This window comes from Anser brachyrhynchus, assembly GCF_964034855.1.
Source record: "Anser brachyrhynchus genome assembly, chromosome: 5".
NCBI lineage: Eukaryota > Metazoa > Chordata > Aves > Anseriformes > Anatidae > Anser > Anser brachyrhynchus.
The window spans coordinates 50,443,528-50,465,403 of record NC_137699.1 but is presented as its reverse complement, the minus strand read 5'-3'; the positions used below and the strand labels follow the sequence as shown (position 1 = coordinate 50,465,403).

Sequence of the window (21,876 nt, the reverse complement as noted above, 5' to 3'; positions counted from 1 at the left end):
CCTGGGTGCTGGCCAGAGCATCAGATCCAGTGTTATCTGAGGACAGATATGGGACTTTTATGGGACTGCTTTCTCTTCCATGTAAGGACACAGTTTCTCTTTTTATGCCAGTTAAAGTATTGAATAAGAGTGATTAATTTAACCAAAGTACCATGAGAAATCTTTTAACCATAGAAATCAGCTTCAGTAGCAACATTTTATAAACGTGGCTCAAAATTAGACTTCAGAAACCCTGTCTGTGTAACACCATGGCCTGGATTGCACTTGGCCGCACTCCAGGAACCCATCCAATACCCATGAGAGATTTCCAGCTGGGAGGGAGTCCAGGCTGTAAAATGGCCACTGACACCACTCATTTGACAACAGGTATTTTTTTCTAGCATGTTCAGACGAGGGGAATATATTTTATATTTACAGTCAGCAATAGTTGGACAGACAATCTCCTCTTCAGCTGTTATATACAATTCTGGACTCTGAAGCTTTCTTGCAAATCACAGCATTCAGCACCACAAAAAAAAAAATCATTTTTAGATGATGTGACTCTGTTGAAGTAAATACTGTCCTATAAACTAAATAACAAGCTTAACAACGCTACAGTTTTTGTGGTATCATGTTCCCATAGCAAGGCTTCAAGGTCACGCTGCCTCTCTTGTAGTCATCTGACGGGATGCCTACGTTCTTTATCACCTTCTGGTTTGTAGCTGAGAGTCTCGTGCTTCCTGATGACAGCTCTTGCCGTGGAGTCCTCACTGTTTTCCAAGTAATCATTAGAAAGACACAAGGGAAATAGACTACAGTGTGGATATAGGTGCAACCTACCACCTATCACTCATACTTTATTGTCTGCATTATATGCGTCAAATCCTGCTGATATACAGGTTTCTTCCTACAGGATATGTTATTCTGACTGCTCAAGACCTTGAAGAAGTGCCTGCACCTTACAAAATCCATAAAGGACCAGGACATATGCATAACAACAATCTTGCTGCTGGGGAGTATGTCTAGCAGTGGGAAATGATTTAAGATGGCTAGTTAGGAGCACTCATGTCTGAGCACTCAGCTGCTCCCTCTACCACATCTTGAGGTCATCTCAGCAGTCATGAATTCCAAAACCAGAATTTGGTACCTCTTTGCACTTGCTAGTTTTTGAATGCTGGAGCTTCACATTTTCAGTGTTTTTTTTTTTGTTGTTGTTGTTGTTCGTTCATTTGTTTGTTTGTTTTTTCCCTGCAATTTTGAAGAGGCTTGAAACAGACCGTTTAGAAATAAAATAAAATAAAATAAAATAAAATAAAATAAAATAAAATAAAATACCCACTGTGCTTCCTTCCCCACCTCCTGCCTGAACAGTGTAGATTGCTGCCTGATCTACCATCCCCAAAGCATCAACTAGCCTGAGGTGTGAGAAAATCATATAAAGTGCCTCTGCTGGTGGAGTGGTCACAAAGGGAAACAACCCCGGTCTTCTCAGAGAACATGGAAAGGTAAGAAAGCAAGGTAACTGAAGGGATTGCATTTCAAGATTTAATTAGGAAAATATACTGGACCTCATATGTCTGCTAATTGTGGGCTTTAAGCTTCTGATCCCAGGGAATCTAATTTCTGGAAAAAACAGTGACAAAGATGGAAAAGAGGAATACTCTTCACCAAGGAAGGTATTTTTACTGTAAAGTAATGAATGGAGAATGAATATAGCCAGAGTCTGTAGTGATCCAACAAGGAAATCAGTCTAGTGTGATATTTCACACCAATGAGTGAAATGGGTTTTAAAGAGAACCTGGAAAAAAAAATCTGTATGGGGACTTCTGTGCTCTTGGAACAGGCTATTACTTCAGACTTGACCTCTTTGTGAAAAAAAGCCAGTGACTTTTCATAGTTCAGGGTCTAAATGTTGCCAAGAGATAAACTATTTATAGGCTTAACACCTGACTAGGTGTTAAATAGCTGTCGGTGATAAACCTCTTGGTGCAGAATTATTAATTCAGACCGAGACTGGACTAAAAAAAAAAAAAAAAAAAGGAATGCGGATTTAAGATGCGTTTTTAAAAATTTTGTTTAATGCATTTTCTGTAAGTTGTGTGTAACTCAGCAAGATTAGAGACTTTGGGAATGACAGTCAGGTCCTTTACCTAGATGTAAGTAACTGATCAGTGAATGTACATAAAAGAAAATCACCTAACTGTTTAAATACAGCACTATAAAGGAAATGGGTCTAACTACACTAAATGCCTCAATCTGCAAGCTGGATCTGTGCTTTACTGCATTCCCTAGGAGGTGGCCCCCATCTTGCTAACACAAATATTCCCTTGACCCCAGTATATTTGTTTTAAAAGCAAGAGAAAAAAAAATATCAAAGTCTGTTGGACTGACTTGCTTGTTTGGAGAAGCTGACAGGGCACTATTGACCTTAGACATATGGGGGGGGGGGGGGGGATCATGGAGCAGGACTTTATTCATTTTATAGTGTAATAAATGTTTCAACATATCACAGCCCTCTTGGTTGCCTTGCATGGTGCTACAGGGGTCACAACCAATCTGCCGAAAAGCACCGAGCTATAAAACAGTCTGGAGCCTCTTCTACTGCAACTCTAATCCTCTAATAAATAAGTGGAGAAAACCAGCCTGTGTCAATCACAAAAGAGAGGATGCACAAGTTTGGACAAGTTTGTCTTCCACTGCTGCCATGCAAATGTGTGCTCCTTGAGCCATTTTAGGGCAAGCTCCACAGTTGTCTGTAGGGAAAGAAGCCAAGCGCACTCAAACCCCAAGTCCTAGGGTCCAAGGATGTGTCTGTGTGGTCTAAGAAAAGCCCTAAGCAAGGCCAGTGGGCTGTAATTTGCCTAGGCAGGCTTCTTGGGTTGGCTGTAGCCAGCTATTGTATGGCTGTGTGGAGCCAATAGCACAACAGAGCCACCAGCCAGCCATGGAAGTGGGAAGCAAGGGGGCCAGGAGGCTCAGAGTGCTTATAGCCACTTTCAGTCCAGCCTGTGATTGCAGTGGTGGTGGTGAAGCCATCCAAGCATCACTGCCCTATTCCTCATGCACAGCACCCCTGCTGACTGCTGTACGTGGGTGGAGTTTGCAACCCAAACGCTCCCTGTGCAAGAGGTGCACTTTAGACCCAATAGCAGACAAGTTTAGCAAGAGAGACAAGAAATACAAACTTTGTGAATCCTTTCAGCAACTTCATGTCCTCTTGGCCTAAACCAATTCCTGAACAGACATCACCAATAAATTGCTGCAGTGCCTGACAGCCGTGTGATGCAGTCCTGACTTACTGCTTCCCAAGCACAGTTGTACTGCTATGAGGGGTTTTGTCTCTTGCACTGGTATCAGTGAGAGAAGCGTGTGCTCCCAGTTCACGGCCATGAGGCTACGCAGACGTCATGGCCAAACCGGGCTGTGGCTGTCCCGTAGAAGGGACCTGGCTGCCCTGCCCTGTACCTGCAGCTTGACCCTGTTGACCTGGCACGCAGGCTTAGCCCCAGTCCCTGCTGTGCCCCTGGCCCCTGAGCTGGCAGCCGTCAACTCTCTGCACAGCTGGCTGGGATTCACTGGACCGAGGCTACGGAGCAAAATCAGGCAGTGACAATTGCTGTTATTACAGTAAAGAGCCAGCAGATGCTTTGGAGTAACACTTGCTGTCAGGCAACTTGTCACTGGTTTTCAGTAGGAAGTCTTCATACAGTTTGAATTTTGCAACTTTGTTCTCTAGTTTTTGCTACCTGAAAGGAAATGAAGAAGTACTCAAGGGTGTGTTGGAAGAGTTAGTTCTAACACAGAGAATGAAATATGTTGGTAAAGGGATCCCTCAGTGTTGAAGGTGGTTGTAATTGTGCTATGCCACACAAGGAGGATTTCCACAGTGTTGGAGGAGTGCATAAAAATAAGTGCCCTTTGAGGGGGAAATCTGGTAGTGCTCAGATAGTTCAGCTTCCCAATGGCCTCCTGAAATAGTCGTAATGATAGTAATCAAAATACTTAATGATAGTAAGCACTGTTGTCCTGTGGTACAAGACATTAATGAGATCTGTTCCCAGATATCATGTGTAATGTTCTGGAAAGGCAGACTTGCAGCAGACAGGTGCAGGCAGGGAGAGCTGAGCAGAGCAGGGGAACTGAGAGCTCGTCTGGGACAAGGGGAACTTGGCTGGCTTAATGCTAGCGAGAATGTGTCCCAGGGTGGATACCACTGCTTTCTATAAATAAAGCAAGGGCATAACACCAGGGAGAAAGAAGAGCTTGTTAAGCTAAACAGCAGAGTTGGCAGCAAAAGAAATAAAGGGCCATGAATCAATTAGAACAAAGTTTCTAATCAGAGGCAAGAGGTCTTGAACAATACATCACCGGGTGTAAAGGCAGCTGGGGTTAGGGCTGTGTTGGCATCCAGTGGTCCCTTTGCAGACTGTCGTTGCAGGCTACACTCTCCCGAGTGCCCTCTAAGGCTGGAGGTGCCTAAATCACTTAGCCCATAGGCACTGAAGGTCTCCTGGGGGCTAAAAGCTCTGCATCTCCATGTGCGCAGCACTGCTTGGGTTGAATAGCTTCTTGCTTTTACTCGCACCTATGCCCCATCAGAAGTGGCTGATCACCAGCTGAGATTGTGAGAGAGAGCTCACCTCAGTGGGGTGGCAGTAGGCCATCAGGACCAAGTGCTTAGCAATATTCATCAAGACCCACTTTATTTTAAACATGACTTGAAGAGGGGGCGGCAGTGCTCCTCCACCCACACTTGTACAAAGCAGCTTTACTGACAGCCAGGCTAAACAGTGGTGGCTAATCCCCACTGACTGGCAAGGAACCTGAGCTCCCAGATCTCAAGTCCCCTTTGGCTCCTGGTGCCTATAAATCAGGATTGGCACTGCCAAGTACTGTTGTTCTGCAGCCCCTTACTGTGTCTAGCCCAGATTTCTTAACTCATTTTTGATGGGTATCATTATATTCTGAATGGGGATTATACATAATGTTTGCTGACAACAGCAGGGGACAGGACTTAAAGATGCAGTGGATTCAATTTAGTACCTTACTCCTGTTACTGTACTATCATGCTAATTTATTTTATTAAGTGAATAATTAGAACAAGGGGGATGCATAAAGTTGGATGGAGACTGTGTGCAGACAGCAGCAGTCCTATGTCGCATGATCTGATATTGTGGTGGGGGGATCATAGTCCCTACAGTCACCTTGGGACTGTAGCTCCACTTATCCTATGCGGAGACTAGCAGCAAGCTGAGTGGCTGCCCCATCACATCTGTACTACTGCAGCCTCAGAGCTGAGAGCTCAAAGGCAATTAGTGGTCAAAATGAGGTTAGGCAAAATACAAACAGCAGCAATGGTGGAAGGGGAGTTCCTCAAATTGTATGCCACATACCTGACTGTCAATTTTTCAAGCTATGCTAACAGTTTATTTTTCTTTCCCTCTGTTATTTCATTCAATTCTACTTCTACCTGGGACTTCGTATTGGCCATCTCCTCTTCACATCATTACCCTTAAAAAACATCTGAAACTTAAGAACTTGGTTCCTGCCTGCCACAAAAATAAATAAATAAAATAAAATAAAATAAAAATTAAATTAAATTAAATTAAAATAAATAGTGCACTTCAAATGTGGATGAGGAACCTGAATGTGTTGGGTGAACTGCCAGCTTATCTAATATCCTGAATAGGCTCATTAGTTTCCAGCAGATTGACAAGTATAATAATCGACATGTCCACACTGAGACTGGAGCATGAGGGAAGATGCTCAGGGTTGTTGTTAAACCCAGCCCAAAGGACTTTACAGCACAGGCAGAGACATAATAAGCTTCAGTCTGCAGAGGCTGCAGTGCTGACTCGCGGGCCATGGTAAACTACAAAAGCACTGCATTCAGGTTGTGTACTTGTGAGAAAGGAGGGGAGAGAGAGCACATCCTTTGGAGAAAGACTATCGTTTGCAGCTCTTCCCTTGCTCCAGCAGACTGCCCGCTGCTTAAATGCCCCACTGACTGCACCATGTATGAAAGTGCAAATGTTCCCCACAAAGGGCCACCACAGTCACCCAGGGACACATCAGGACTAAGCCCTGACACCAGGGCTCTTCTCCTACCTCAGAGTGGGAAGGATGCTTACATCTTGCTGCTTGGCAGCCACCTCTGCTTTCCACTGGGACGCGGCTTCCATCCCCTCTTCAATTTCTTGCCTCTTGGCAATGAGCTCTGCTGTGACATGATTGACTTCAACCTCTCTCTTTAGAAACAGAGCCTTCTGGAGCGTATTCGTAGAGCTTTCCAGAGTCTTGCTGGGGGCCTACCAAGCGAGCTGGCTTTGCAAGTCAGTAAAGGCACACAGCAAATCCCCTTGTGCTTGCATCGAGCCAAGTCAGAGTACAATAACTTTTTGTCTTAAAGCTGGCCAAAATCTCAAGTTCCACCCCCTTGCCCTCACAGTGCAGGCACTTACATCAAGGCCCCAAACCAGAACAGAAGTGTGACAGATTTAAGTCCCCATTTAGTCAAAGTAAACCACTGAGACATCCTTGGGCCATGCTAGGAGCTGCTATGACCCAGGGTCCCATCTTGCCACAGCCCCCAGGAAGCATAAAGTGGGGAGAGCCCCTTCAATCGGAGGTGCAGCAAAGGGCATGGTGGTGGGGTTGGGCAGGACCTGCCCCATCACAACCTGTAAGGCTGGTGGGACGCTGCCACATGGGTCTGAACAGCTCTGACATCCGTGGAGATGGCTGGATGAGGCTGGGACGTGTGTGAACTGCAGCCAAGTCTCACTCAGGGCTTCGTTATGGTGGGATTGGTGCATGTTGACTGAAATGAATAGAGAGTTGCTACACATGGGCTTGCGTGTGACAGACTTGCCAGATACGGGCCTCTCCTCTGGAAAGATCTAACCTCGTGTGGTGTTTTTAATAGAACATAGAGTAAGTATCCTGGTTATCTCTAGGTATTTAAAGAGGTGCCAAAGTTAGAAGATTTATCAACTTTAAAGCTGATAAACAAAAATAAACACCCAAGAGGTCAGTGCGGCCCACTCAAGCTCTGTGGAGGCCGAGGAGTTACCACCTCTCTTTCTCATGGTTCACTGGAGTGTGAAGTGATGAGAACATGAAGCATGGGTCAATACCTACAGTTATGTGGGACAAAAAGGGGCAAAGGAGAGTGGAAAAGGAGCAGGGCAGGTGCTGAGGTACTTTCCACTTTCTGCACAAAGGAAGGAGTAGCTGAGGTAGGACACACAACATGTCACAGACCAAACAGGAGTGGTCCATAACTAATGATGCTATTGTAGAAGACTTGGAACTAAGTTTTATTTCCTTAACACAGCATGTTTTTCTTCTTCAATTTTATTACTGGTTTGTTACCTTATTCTCATCATGAATTACTGCTTTTGGGTCGTTCCGTGTATAAAACTAAAACCATAATATTCTGATGTAAAATTTACTTTGAGGGAAGTCCCCATGTAGTAATGTGGCTTGGCCAAAATTTGAGCAGACATTTTGAATCTACTGCATGTTTGGCATCCTGCACTCATGACACTGCTTTACTTGGCTGAGAGGGCTGGATATATGCACTGTACACTGAGAGGGCAGCATTTGATCTAAGAGTTAAGAGGTTGCTTTGATTTAAGGAGAGAATGCAGTTTTCTGGGATTCTCTGACATATGAATAGGCAAAAAGATTTGTCCAACCTCACGGATGATGGAGATGTGAGTGACACCTTTGTCTTCTTCTTCCCTAGGAAAATATGCAACAGTGAATCAAATCAACCAAAACATTACCCAGATCATGATTTTTTTACTCCCTGTTAACTCATCTGTATGCGGTGAAATAGCCCTTGACTTCAGCAGACATTTTGCCCTTAGAAAAAACTTCATAACCAACCCTCTCTATAAAGCTGTTAAAGAACGGTGTCACACAAGAATACGCAGTGTGTCACACACGGTGTCACACAAGAATACACTTTAGTATGTACTTTAGCATACAGGGGCCAGGCAATAAACAAATAGTACTATATCTTGCAATGAAGAGAGGCATCCAGGAGGTAGACAGGTTTCCCAACAAGGTTCAACCCACGAAGTATCAGCAGGGCAGTCGTTATATAAGACTTTTCTCTTAAGTTTAAAATCAGTGTTTAAATCTGAAGACTTGAATTTTTATAAATCCACAAGCCCAGATCCTGATAGGCAAGAATCATGTATTTTTATCAGTATAATTCAGTGTGTCATGGTCTCTTGAACAGATCCTTCTTTATGGATGATGCTAAACAGGTCCTGAGGATTTTCTTCATGCGACGTTTGTCCTGCCACCTCCACAGAGATTAATACAGTGGTCAGAACTGCTGGAGGCTTGGAGAAAGTACTTGGATGGTTTTATAGGTTCTACAAATTGCAAAATGAGATATGGTCCCAGTTAGTAATTTTACTAATTTCATATAATAATCCTGGCAGATATGGGATGAAAAACAAGGCTTCTGTTACAGGGCTAGTCCCATTCAAAATGCCTTAAGTGCTCTTTTGTGTTTGATTTGTTTACGGTTACAAATTTTGGAAGTCTCGAATGTCAGGACGGAGGCCTTTGAGGGCAGGTTGCAAAAGAATGGTCCTGAAATGTGCAAAACTAATGGGCATGTCTGATAAGTTGCTGATTCTTCGGAAGAGAGATTCTGTTGGAAAGAAATGCTGCCAAAACACGTGGGAAAGACTCTTTTGTGCCATTTTGAGAAGGCCCACAAGCAAGTCAGCCAGATGTAAGGCAGCTAGGCAAGTAGGTTTGGACAGTAATTCCAATCAAGCCAGTCGATGCATGTATGTGTCAGAGCTCTGTGGTATATAAATAAGTATCACAGTGGTAGGCACGTTGCAATTGAGCGGTGGATTAAGTGGGCTCACACATGAGCAGCAGCTGCACACACTCAGTTTCCCAGAGCTGTCCTAAGCTTTCTGAGGCTTAATCAACCAGTTGTGCACATGTGTGTCATATTACCTCTTTGGGGTTGTTCTGTCTTTTTATTTTTATTGACTCCATATTATCTGCTATAAATTTTAATTTTGAAATGATGAATCATCTCGCTGCCTTCTGCAATGTGCCTTCCCCATGTTGCAAGACAGATTTAAATTCTGTCAATGTGAGCCATCTGTAGAAATGTAGCAAATACCCAATAAATGGTTGGTGCCTACTGACATCACTCTGGCTTGTTTTTATTTTCTGGGATGCCACACTTAAATGCACAACACTAAGTTTACATAGAGCTGTTTCACATGTACAGGAAAGCTGCTATTCAGTCACTCCTCCTCTCTGTCCTAAATTCTTTAGAAACACTTTTATTTCTGAGAATTCCTTGCCACTATATTCCCCATAGAGTTTCCTTCTAAATTTAAGGATATGGCAAGTCTCCTACCAATCTCTGGTCAGCAGGGAGAGCGCATCAAGGAGTTGAGCTCTGCGGTGTTGAGCTGCCTTCCTGCCATGGTCACAGTGGTGTTCCCCTGGCAGCTTCAGCCATACCCAGGCAGGGGACAAAATATCATGGGCTTTGGGGCTTGCCCTGACAAATACTTCTTCTGCCACTATGCAAAGCACTGCCCAGTCATGCTAGCACCCTTCTTTGCTGCACGTAACACCTTGGGGGAAAAATTCAGCCTTAAAGTTTTAAAATCAACTAAAAAATATACATATACATATATATATAATCAGTTCCCAAAATGTAAATGCTGCAAGTAGAATTTGAGGTTCAACATTAGATTTCTTTGATTTTTTTCAAAAGCTGCCCAACTTGCTTGGTGCTGTCCTTTACACACAGTTCCCAGTCCCCTTTTTGCATCTGTGTGTGCATGTGGGTAAGTCCACTGTAGCGTACACAGAGATACACAAATTTTATCTTCCTCCAAACTGCAGCACTGTGTATTTTGTTTTATTTGCACTGCAAAGTACGCTTTCCTCTACGTAGTCAGCAAAAGTGGTGCAGAGCCCCCTGCTTGTATCTGGTTTACTCTATTTAATTATATGTAGATTAGCTTTTGTTTGTTTGTTTCTCTGCTAAGATACACACAGTGCTGCTATTTTTTATGCTTAATTTTTCTTGAAGATGTTTAGCCAATATAGCTTTGACCTGTCCACCCCGTGTAGTAAAGACATAAAATTCCTAAGCCAAACTCTTTTTCTGCTTGCTTCAGTTCAGCCTGTCTGCATAACACACATCTGGTTTTGTTGTTGTTGTTGTTGTTGTTGTTTGTTTGTTTAAATATATATTTCACTGATGCTCTGCTCAGACAGAGTGGCGAGCTCTGTGCACAAGTATGTCATCAAGGTCCTTTCCAGATCTGTTTGCAAAAGTGGTTGTCATTCTGTGTCAGCAAATTACCTTGAACCATATGGAACTGACAGAGAGCTTCTCATGATCTCCAAAGATCCCGAAATCTTATTGTTTGTTTCTTACCAGACATAAGATGTGACTCTGGAGCTTAAAAGGAAAAGCACTAAAATGTCATGAGAATTTCACATGGCAAGTGAGTGTATGCCATTTGCACGTCACATTATTTCACAGACCAGAAACTCTGTTTTACAAGTCTCTTGATGGGAGCTACATGCCTACATGTGAAGTGCTGCTTGTGCTCTTTAGTCTGAGCTGCACCTTCTTTGGAAACAACTAAGCACAGTTCCACTAAAATAAACAGGGTTATACTGATCGCTACTAGCTAAACATCTGCTCATTTTTTACATAAATAAATGCAAGAGACTGAGTTCCCTGGACTGGTCTGTCCATTTTGTGACATAAAGTGAAGAGCTTAAGGATGGGTAGAAAGCGTCTGGAAGCAGAGGTTATGAAGGAATCCTTTATCAGAAGAAAGTTGGGAGAAAGCCCACACCTTCTGCAATGTTTAACCCAGCTACTCTCTTGCCACACTAATTTGTACCTGCAGTGGGTGTCTCAGGTAAAGGACTTTACCCAAGTATAGTAAATTTCCAGTAAGATATCTGTACATGTGCACATATAAATGTGAAGAGAGAGAATGAGTGCTTATTCATATGTGTGTTACATGTGGCAGGAAGGTCAGAAGAGATTACAATAGTTTGTTATAAACAATAAAGTGTAAGTACAGCAGGGAAAGAAAAGGCTGGCAATGCCTGCTTGATCTGTTCTTTCTTTCTATGAGACCTTAGTGGGTTTTGACTGACTGCTTTGTCCTCACTTATTCTGGTGTAACGCCATCAGCTTCTCCGGTCCTGGACCAATCTACCTGGGCATGCCACTAGTTGAGTACTGCCTCTTATGTTTTATTTTACAGATGTGATGCAGAGCAGAAACAAACTGATGCTGAGGCCAAACATGTGGTATGGATTGTGGATCAGTGATGAGGAGAGCACCTTCCAATTATTCTGGTGGTTTCTGGTAAATCTTTGTTTTCTCCTTTTTTTTTTTTTTTTTTTTTGTCATTATGCTAAAAGCAAATAAAATGATTATGAACACATGCCGCTCCTATTCACATCCTGAGCAGCAAACCAATAGCCTGAGACATTTCTTAACACTGGTGAAAACTGACACTGACTATTGATTGCTTTTTTTATGACACAAATGTTTTGACTCTAGGCAGACACAGACGTCCTGTGGTGTCCTGTGCTGCACAGCCTGCCCTGGTGAGCGTGCCTGCAAATTCATCAAGAGCTGCTGTATTGATGGCAAAGGCAAAGTTTTGATTCATGCATGTGTTTGGGGATTTTTTTCTTCCTCTGACTATTTTTGAAGCTAACCACAAAGTTTCCTGTACAACTTGAACGTGGTGTTCAAAGCATGCCCCAATGTCATTTTTGTTACCCAGTGTGTCAAAAGCAAGCTTAGTGCGTGCAGCCTCGCTTTCCTCTAATGCCTGGCTCACAGTTTCAGCCTCCATCAGTGATGGGGGTCCCTGCTCCTGGTGTTCAAATCCACATGTGTGTCTCTCTCTGCTGGTACACAGCAGGATGTTGCCACAAGTTCGACAGCCCCAGAAATGTGCTATTTGGGGCTCTGGAACTCATTGCTTCACAATGTCGTGGAGATAAAGAATTTAGCAAGGTTCAAATTTGGGCTCAGCACTACATGAAAACAGAATTCTTCAGAAGTAAATTAATCAAAAAAATATTTGGAGAGGCTGTAAAGTGCCAAGTTTTGAAGATTTAAGCCAGTCTTTATGAGCAATCAAGACTTCTCTGAGGGGAACAATTTATCCTGCCAGAAGTTTCTTGCAAATGCTCCTAAACCACCACTGTCAGAAGACAACCAGTGGGGTCAACCTAAGCTGACCACTGGCCTGATTGATTTTTAGGTATCAAGAAATGGAAAATAAGGTTAAGTCAGAGATTTATGTAACTGTGAACATAACTAATGTGACAGACATGATGTACAGTTGCAGCAGAGAAAACCAAACCATTGTCATGAAAAATAGGCTGTGCCAACCAAGAAATGACTCAGTCATTGCAGCATTTCAATAAAAATATCTTTGACACTCTGCATGTACCTACGTACACACACATAGAGTGTGAGTAGCTGAAGACATATAAACCTGTGTCACAATCTCAGGTCAAAAGGGAAAAAATAGTAAACGTGATTTAAGCCCTGTTGAAAGGTGCTGTGCTGGCATGCCCTGTTAGCAAAGTGCTTTTGTATCTGGAGTACAAGCACAAAGTGGATGGACAGGCTTGCTTACACTGGTGTGGCATTGTGCCTCACTCTGATCCCAAAAGACTGTCCCACCCATGGGTGAGAGTTTTTTGGCTGAGGAAAGTGGACAGTGCCCGCTGCAGCCCATCACAGAATCACAGAGTGCTTGAAAGGAATTGAAAGGACCTCTGGAGGTCACCTAGCCCAGCCCCCAGGTTGAAGCAGGGCCTCCCGGAGCAGGGTGCCCAGGCCCAGGCAGCCCATGAAGTCATGCAGCCCCCACACCCAGGCCAAGCCCCTACACACGCACCCTGCAGCTATTGGGCAACTGTTGGGCATCAGCCCCTCCATCGGGGCTGCACCAGCTTTGGCCTAGTGACCCAGGGATCTCCTTCCATCCCATTTCTAATGCCTTGAAAAAAAAAATCCTCCATGCTCAGCTCCCACAGAACACCAGGGCCCTGCCTGCTGGACAGCACTGCACGCTGCCCTTGGTGCTCCTGGTGCACCTCAGCAAAGGAAAGCGGTAGCCATCACCCATGGACAGCAGCACCTGCAGCCCCAACACTCAACAGCTGGTGAAAGCCCCCTAACCTGTCCTTATTGGTGGGGTGGGACTACATAAATGCCAAAGGGCAGAAGCACAGCAACAGCTCTGATGGAGAAAATGCATCCTCCTTGTTGTTACAGCTCTCATTAATGTCAATGAAACTCAGCTCCTTACTCCAGCCTTCATCTCAGCTGTCATGCTTGTTCTCATCTTATCTGAAAAGGTATTAACCAGATTTTCCACAGAATAACTTTTTTTTTTTTTTTCCGAGTGCTCAGGTTTTCCCTGGAGCTATGATCTCCAGACACAGCTCAAGAAGCTGATCATGCTTAGTTTGGAGATCTCGGTCTCCTCGCCTCAGCCACACTGAATGGTATCATCTAGCCCTCTTGTAGTTCAGGAGGCCATGCTTGTTGCAAGCCATTTCTTAATAGTGAAAGAATCTGCCCTCTTCCAGGTTTAAGGTGGGAGTTTAACAGCCACTTAACTCTGCTTTTGAGGAATCAGAGATCTCTCACTTTGGTGGGAAAAAACTCCACAGTTCTTTGCACAATTCCACTGAAATTTACCTATTCACGTCCTTTTGATAATCTAGGCTGTCATATATAAATGACTATGGGACAGTAAATTCTGCTCAATACAATAAGAAAAGAGAGCTAACACAGAAAAGGATTTTTTTCTGTCTTACATGCAGTGATGTCCCTTCCCGCAGTATGCTTGTGACTCTTACTATTGCCCAGTCTGATTACCAGCTCAGTAGATAGAATCCAGAAGCCTGCTGAATTAGGTAAGTGTATGGTTATTTTTAACTGAATTGAACGTTACATGTTCGTATGGCATGTTGTGCAACAGATATATGCTGGTGTCATATGATATTCTGTCCAGACACTTGTCCTAAATTTAGCTCTAAATTTAACCTGAGAGAAGTAGGGCAAACAATTAAATGTCAACCCTGCAAAACAAACCTGTTGCATTGTGATTTGAACTTAAAGGAGGCATAAATCTCTGGTCCGTTCTCATGAGTGCTTGGAGCAGTCAGTGCAGGATAGCTAAGCTTTCTCAGTGGCACTATAAAGGGGAGTTAATTTGATCTGAGCTTTAAATATTGTATTTATTACATTTGAATTTGACTGCACTGCAAAAACAGCACTGGCTAAATAGAGATGATGGTGCAATGTCCTTTAGCACAGTCTATTCTGGTTCTTTCACTGCTCTTGTCTGCGCAGCAAGCAATGATGTCCCAGGCCTGACCATCTCACTAGGGGAAACAGGCCAGTGCTGCATGGCAGGAGTCAGTAGGGATGACAGGCTGTTCCCCTGCTTTGAGTTTCTGAGTCTGATGGCAATGAACCCACTTCCAGCTGGGGTGTCTGGAAGCCACCTTCAGCATTTGTCCCAAGCCAGGCTGGAGCTCATCTCCGTGGAACCCAAACCACCCGCTTCTCCTGGCAGCACTGCGCAGCAGGGTCTCACTCTGCCTCATCTCTCTGGTAGCCTTGGTTTAACTCTGGACACATAGAAAGTTATAACTGAACTCCTTGAATTCATCATGCTGAAAGGTTTGTATGTTTTTGCAAACTGTTCTATTTAGGTGGGGACATCTTTTGGTTTCCAAGGGCTTTTTCTCTGTGAGGACAGTAAAGCAAGGACAGACCTGTAACTAGAAGGCCTGCTGTTCCCAGGTCAGGAAAGGGGAGGAGAGCACTACAGCAGATGCTCTTGCATACAGCAGTCACAATAGCTGGAAACCAATCAGTCTTAAAGGAATTAGAGGGTACCAGAGAAATGCATCCAAAATTGTAAAGTAGCAGAGGGAGACTGTTCAGAAAGTTGATTATGGGATAAAATGGAGCGGTAAACTCCCATGGTATATTTACACAGATTGCTTTTTTTTTTAAAAAAAAAAAAAAAAGGTACAAAGCTTGTTTTCCATCAAAATCTCTCTGACTTTTTCACCATTGCTGTTTTGGAGTTCCTGTTTCTGTTAGGATCTTCGCTGTTTGCAGCAGCTTGTGTCTCACGTTGCCATTCTTGCCCTCCCGCTCCTCTGCAAGAGCCTCAGAGCAAAGGGTTTGCAGCAACATCTCTGAATTCTGTGGATTTTGTAAAGGTCAAGAAAAAGAAAAACCTTTCATTAGAACTCTTAATAGCATACATTATAGCATAAAATAAATGATATTTGGACAGCGAAGAGTAACTAAAAGATAATGTTTATGCTTTTCCCTTCCTCCAAGGAGGTTTTTTTTTTTTTTTTTACATATAGTTTTGGGGTTGCATTCACTTTGTATTAGGATTTCATGTTCTCCTCTGACTGATTGCTCGTTCAGTCTGAGTCAGTGGATGTGACCTTAGGATGACATTTGCAGAGAGGCAACGACTGCAATAGCTGTGCGTTCTTCCAAAGCGCACTGGTATGGCAGGTCTGGGCTGAGTCACCAGATACCTGAAATAAGGCTTAGGACCCTAATACAGGGTGTTCCCCGTTGTGATCATACCATGTTTCCAGAAGACTGAGGGCTCCATTTTGATTGCTTCTGAAAGGTTAAAGTTTTCTGTGAAGACCTACTGTGCAAACGCGGAGGTTGCACACTGAGCAAAAGTCCACCCTGGCTTAGGGGTGAGGGCCAGGAGCCACTGAAGAGAGCTAAATCCCTCCTGATTATTATGTTCTCAGTAGAGTGAACTCAAAGAATCTACATCTTTGCAGCGATGAAGTACTGAGACAGCAGCCTCAGCAAGGAAAACTCTATATTGTATTCCCTACCCCTGGGCATGTGTGACACTCTGCACCTTTTCCCATGCAAGTGCCTCTGGCTCCTTGCCTCTCTCAGGTTACGGTGGCCAAAGCAATCTTTAGTTCTTGCAAGGGAAATTGAAACTGTCTTTCCCTGTGGGAGTTTCTGTCTCCTTGTTGTTTGAACATGGGTTGTACAGCGGGAGGTGCAGGAGGATTGTTTTTGGTTCTGGCGTTTGCATTTAATCTTTGGGAGTGTCTGATGGAAGCGCAGCATGGCAACACCGAATGCAAAGCAAATCTCTGCTTACTGGAACACAATTGTGAAAGGCGCAGAGACGTGCCCTAGGTCTATACTCACATTGAGAGGTAGCACCCAAATTATCTTGCTGTCTTGCTATAGTGAAAAAGTTCAGACAAGACGTAAGTGACAAGGGAAGAGTTCATGGTACCTGGCACACAAGTCTGTGGCAAAGTATTGTGGGGGTGCTCTGCTTTAAACATAAGAAATTGTCAGCAGGAAACCTAATCAAACAGCTGATATGCAACTCCATACTGCAAGGGGTCCCCTTGGCTGGATCTTTTTGCATCTCATATCTGTGTGCATTCAGCACTTACTACTGTCACATGCTGAAAACTGTACGTATGAATGGCAGGCAGAAACGAAGTGGTTAGGTTAGCTCCTGGAGCCACATTTTCTGTCCAGGGACTGTTACTGTTGCTACTAGTCAGCATTTTCTTGCCTTCAGAACAGGCACTGCTGAGCCAAGTGTCTGGGGGCAGCAGAGGTGGTTGCTGCTGGGAGTTACAGGCTAAGGATGAGAACACATTCAGTGCTGTGTCCATTCTCACCTGGATTTCATCATGTGATGGCAAATGCATTGCCGGCTTTGCGCACAGAACAAGTCTTTAACTGGGTAAAAGGCCTCCAAGGATGCACAAATGAACTTTGTTTTTTCACAAGCCTTAGTTACCTGATTAATTTGTGCTTTAATAGAAAATAGCACTTAGTGGAACGGAAGGGCTACTCAATTCAACTAACTGTATTAGCGGCTGCAAACAAATCCAAAAATAAAACACGTTAAATGTGCTTTCCTGACCTGGCTTCTGATGGCTATTTTGAGGAAACATAAAAAAAAATAAAGTGAACCTTGTTGTTCATTTAGCCATTTGCTATTTTTACATGGTTGTCCTTTGTCTTCTCTCAGATTCAACTCTTTTTTATTGCTCCCTGTTTGTGAGACCCTAGCTGACTCCCCCATCAGCATGAGTTGGCTATTTCCATCGTTTTCTATTTAAAGAGAAAGCAAACAGATCTAATGTGCAGTGTCTGAGTTTGAAGTCTGTCCCAGAAAATGGCATGAATTTATGTATTTATTTTTGCAGGTGACATTTTGTAATCTCTTGGAATGTCTCAGGGTTAAGTTGAAAATGCAAATTCATTACTGGGTGAGTCCCAGGGGAAATATTAATAAATCTGATGCAATGCTAATAAATCATAATGATTGTTATTATTATGCTTTGGATGTGTTGTAATAAAGACACAACATTGTTTTGGAAAAAAAAAAAAAACAAACCTCAGCCTCCAAATGTATGATTTCATGACTGTGTAGTAATATTTCTGTAATTAGTATTGCAAACTTCTACGAGGTCTTCCTCTGAGGATAAGAAAGTATTTCACAGATACTGATTAAATAAAGTCATATTTGTCAATCTCTATCCATATAAGTAATCTTGTTGGCTTCCTGTCTATGAAGAAATCTGAACTCATCTCTGAAGTTAATGCATTTAGTTATTCACTGACGCAGATGAGACACAGAGGAGTTAAATGTTTTACTCAAGAGAAAAGTGAGACTCAGTGGTATCTAAAAATAGATCTTCTGAGGCACTTTTATTAGAAAAGGGTGCAGCAGCCTTCATAGGTGCTCCCAATACATCAAATCCCTTATGCCCACAGTGATGCATTCCTCCAGCAATGGGCACTTAATGCTGCCTGGTCTGTCCAGAGTCATGCACCAAGGGAGATATTCATGCAAAAAAGCTCCTCCATGGTGGAGCTTCTCTCCCACTCACGAGCTACAGCTGGCAATCCTGCTCCATGACCTACCAGCCTGTGGCATTTGGTTTGCTGCAATGTGGAGTGATGGAAGAGGCTACAGCACTGTGCTGTGCTGGGTAGGCACCAGAGGACCCTGCACCAAAAGCAGCCACCCAGCTGTGGCCCTTGCCACTTCGTGCTGTGTGTCTTGCGTGTCTCCGTACAGATGCAAACATCTGATGCAGTGCACAACTTGAATGGTCTGATCTGTATAACGCTAAAGAAAAGCAAGGCATGGGCCAGGACTTACGGTGACATGTTCCTAATTTCTTGTATGCCCCAGGACTCAGAGTATGCTTCACACAGTTTCTGTGTAGGAAGGATGCACTGGGCATTGCAAGGAAAACCAGGAGCGTGGGAGGGAGGGAAGTGTGCTTAGTGTGAATGACATGGGTTACCTCCTGCAATGTTCATAGCTGCTGGGACCTTGAGCTCCAGTGTCTTTTTTCTGATTAAATAACCTTACTGGAAGACTTACACACCCTTGCGTTTTCCAAGTATGAATCTGCAATGAAGTATCAGCATTGTTCCTTGAGTTCAGTGGGTCATCATGCAGGCCATAAGAGCGCCAAGGGTGTGGATCTGATGAGAGGCTGCCAAAAGGAAAGCAGAAGGGTTAGATCTGGGAGATATTCACTCTTGTTTTTAAGGCAAGGCTGGTTGCAATCTTAAAGCAATATCAGGAAAAAAAATGTTGGGTGTTGTTTAGAAGTCACAGAGGGTTGGCTGACATGCTGTCAGGGGTGTAGGAGTTTCACACCCACTCAATGACAACATCCACAGCTCCTTTGCCTGCCACAGTAATTGTTGAATGTCCTTAACTTTGGACAAAACAATTGCCCCAGAACTGGTGATGAGGGGTAGATCATTTTTCAGACGGCAGAGAAGAGGGACGTGTCATGTAATGGCCATCTTCTTGTGCTGGAGCACGTCGGATTGAAGAACAGACTCAGAGAAGGAGTGATGCTAGTCCTGAAAGACCCTAAATGCAAAGCAGGTAAGTTGGAAGGGATCATGTAGGAGTGGATGATGCTAAATTGGTTCTCTTCCAGATTGCTCTTGCCAAGCCTTGGATGGGGTTGTTTATGCAGTGACAGGGTGAGTACAACTAGCCTGAGGCTCAACAAGGTGTTCTGAAAGGAAATGAGACCTGTTGCAATCCAGGCTTTATTCTTTTTAAATGCAATGTTTTGTCACAGGAATTAATGAAATAGGAGCTGAAGGAAAAAGCAGAGGCATCATTTTGATTCTGTATTATACTGTATTATACTTCATTCATCATATTAGCTAGACAAATACATAGTAACCATCCCAAATGGAGGATTATGCCCATGTTCCAGTTAATCCAGCAGTGTCAGCTCTCCTGTATGTGCCTATTTCCTGTAATCAGAGTTATCTCTTCCTTTGCCAGTTTGCCCTATAACAGATGTGGGGACAATGGCTGCCATTTCACTCTTATGGCCGAAGGCAGTCTTGTGTTCGAGGGTCTTGTCTTCTACATTTAAGTGTTTTGAGAGCTGTTCTTTTCCAGTAGTAAGCTCTTATAAATATTACTTGGAACAGGTTCACAGCTACTTTTGTCGTCTTTGGAATTCTGAAGTCTCAAACCTTGTAGCCTTAAAAATGCACAAACCACTCTAAAACATCACTAAATACCCACAGTAATGTTTGCCTGCTTCATTTAACGTGCAGCAGCTAAAGGAAAAGTAAATTGAGCTCCCTTCACCCATGTAAATAAAACTCTCCAGGACAACATATTTTACTTCAAAATTATATGGTAATTTCTTTTCTTTTTTTTTTCTTTAGGTTCCAGAAACATGTCCATATATGGTCTACTTGTCAGGGACAATAAATAATGATGTAATAGAAAGGTCAACTTTGTGTCATTTAGTTACAGGATGCTTGATGAAGTGAAGTTCCTCAGATTAATGCAACAAAGAAGAACTTTAGAATGGGAAAAAGTTTCAGCAGTACATCTTCAAGCAGGAAATCTGAGATTCGGAACAACTTATATTTTGGCTTGTATTCGCTGATCATGGGGTGATCCAGAAATAAACTCCAGGCTTCAAAGCGAGAGTGTTTCAAAGCTGTCCTGCAGTTGATCGAAACATCCAGGCAAAGCAGGGAGATGAATACCAACAAGGATTTTCTGAACTAAGACTTAATCAAGGAGATAACTAATTTCAACAATATTATTACCCTTTTATTTCAGAACAAAAAGGTAATGCAAATATGCATGTTTTGAACTTATTTAGCATTTTCAATCTGTCTTTTCTATTTGCTATGTCTGTGTAAATGCTTATTCCTATAGCAGTTTGTAACCTAACACCCTAACACAGTCTTGGGAGGTTTTGTGGTTTCCTTTTGTGTTTTTTCATTTATTTATTTATTTATTTTTACAAATAAGCTATACAACACTCACTGGTGTTAAGCAGAGCTGTAGTTCTGTCATTTCCTTAGTTTTCTTTTACTTGCAGGTGATGCTTTTATCTTTATCCCTTAGAATACCTTGCTCAGAAATAATTGTTGTTGTTATGACATGAAAAGGTAAAACAGTGTGTGCAAGGCACAGTGCAGGAAAAAGATGTCATCAGCAAATAATTTCTTTCATTTTTAAATTTCCATTTGGTATGACACAAAGCTAATATTGCACTTATTGCTGTGTGAATTAATGCTTTCTGAGAAGAAATAAAAGCATGCAGGTGTATGTATTTCCAGTAAAGATTTTGCACAGAATCACAACTTGATGGCATCATAACCCATGCCAGACTGATAGGTGACCTGTTTTGACAGCTGGGGCTGGACAAGTGGATCTGTTTGCTTGGAGGATTCCTTTGGGAAGCTTGGCTTTGCTCCTCCAGCACTGGGCTATAACTTGACCAGTATGCATAAGCTGTCGTTACAAAATGTGTTTGCCTCTTGCTGCAGCTGGACTGCATGAGGTGTTGTTCTTCTAATGCCCCAGCTCTGACAGGTCTGATAGGCACTGGAAATCTTTCTCTTTTTAAAATATCATTTGCCTCCCAGCAGTAGTTAACAATATATTTCAAAAACTGCAGAGATGTCTGAAAACTGACCTAAAATATAGAAAAAAATATGAGCGCTCTAAGTGCTGTAAATTGGTCTAGTTTCTATTGCCAGCAGAGGATCTGGTCTGAAAGGTGCAGAAGAAAGAGCTGAAGTGGAGGCTTGGTTTTCTGGGAAGACTTCCAGCCATGTTTACCTTCCCCCTGTGTGCTCCTGCTGCTTTCAGAAGTAAAGGCAAACACACGGAGTGGTATCTGCAGAACCTGGGGCTCACTCATGCCTTGTGAAAGGTAAAAGGAGCAAACCACTCCTCTTCTCTCCCATTTTCAGCCTCTCAAAGACTTGTTTTTGTTTTTAGAAATGTGGTTTATCTCACCCTGTGCCATAAATACTGAGGTTCTGTATTGAGTTACAAGCTGACCGGGTAAACGAAGTGCAAAGGCAGGCAAAGTCCCTGGCTGTGCTCCCTTAATGACCTTGTCACTCACCTGCCACCCTCCTCTGACAGAAAGAAGTAATTCTGCTAATTCTGCTGCCTGGGGTGCATTGAAGGACAGGCAGCCTTGCTAAGCTTTTCTTGAAGGGAGTGCTATCAATGGGGACCAATTGTTTCAGATGCTAATGGTGTCGAACAGTGCACTCCGGCATGTTGAGAGCCAGCTGTAATCCTCCTTGTTTATTTATGCTGCACCAGGAATCGGAGGCCCATTCTCCCAAACACTGAATGTTGACAGAGCCCGCAGTCCAAATATAATAGCATCCTAATTGTGTTTGTCTATGGCTTTTACCACAATGTGAGTGGTTGCCAGTAGTCAGCCGGGAGCAGTACCTCTGCTTTC

General features: G+C 43.2%; 2 protein-coding genes across 8 annotated transcripts in view; one reads left to right on the top strand and one right to left on the bottom strand.

Annotated features, from left to right (window-relative positions):
- Positions 1–21,876, top strand: part of ASB2 (ankyrin repeat and SOCS box containing 2) — a 54,295-nt gene that overhangs the window by 3,426 nt on the left and 28,993 nt on the right. The window contains exons 2-7 of one of the 7 annotated variants that reach the window (XM_080594410.1): positions 893–1,484; positions 11,277–11,380; positions 11,579–13,965; positions 18,887–19,007; positions 19,817–20,231; positions 21,155–21,327. The gene's annotated coding sequence lies outside the window, so the exon portion shown is untranslated. Of the gene's footprint in view, positions 1–892; positions 1,485–11,276; positions 11,381–11,578; positions 13,966–18,088; positions 19,008–19,816; positions 20,232–21,138; positions 21,328–21,876 lie in introns of those variants that run through there. The other 6 variants (XM_080594409.1, XM_080594405.1, XM_080594406.1 and 3 more) reach the window with 6 other exon arrangements.
- Positions 191–16,794, bottom strand: LOC308196594 (uncharacterized protein; the record flags this gene model as incomplete). Its single annotated transcript, XM_080595732.1, is given in 6 exon segments — positions 191–642; positions 645–700; positions 702–749; positions 3,606–3,721; positions 6,111–6,287; positions 16,765–16,794. Coding segments are annotated over 6 exon segments (507 nt in total). The 3' UTR covers positions 191–562.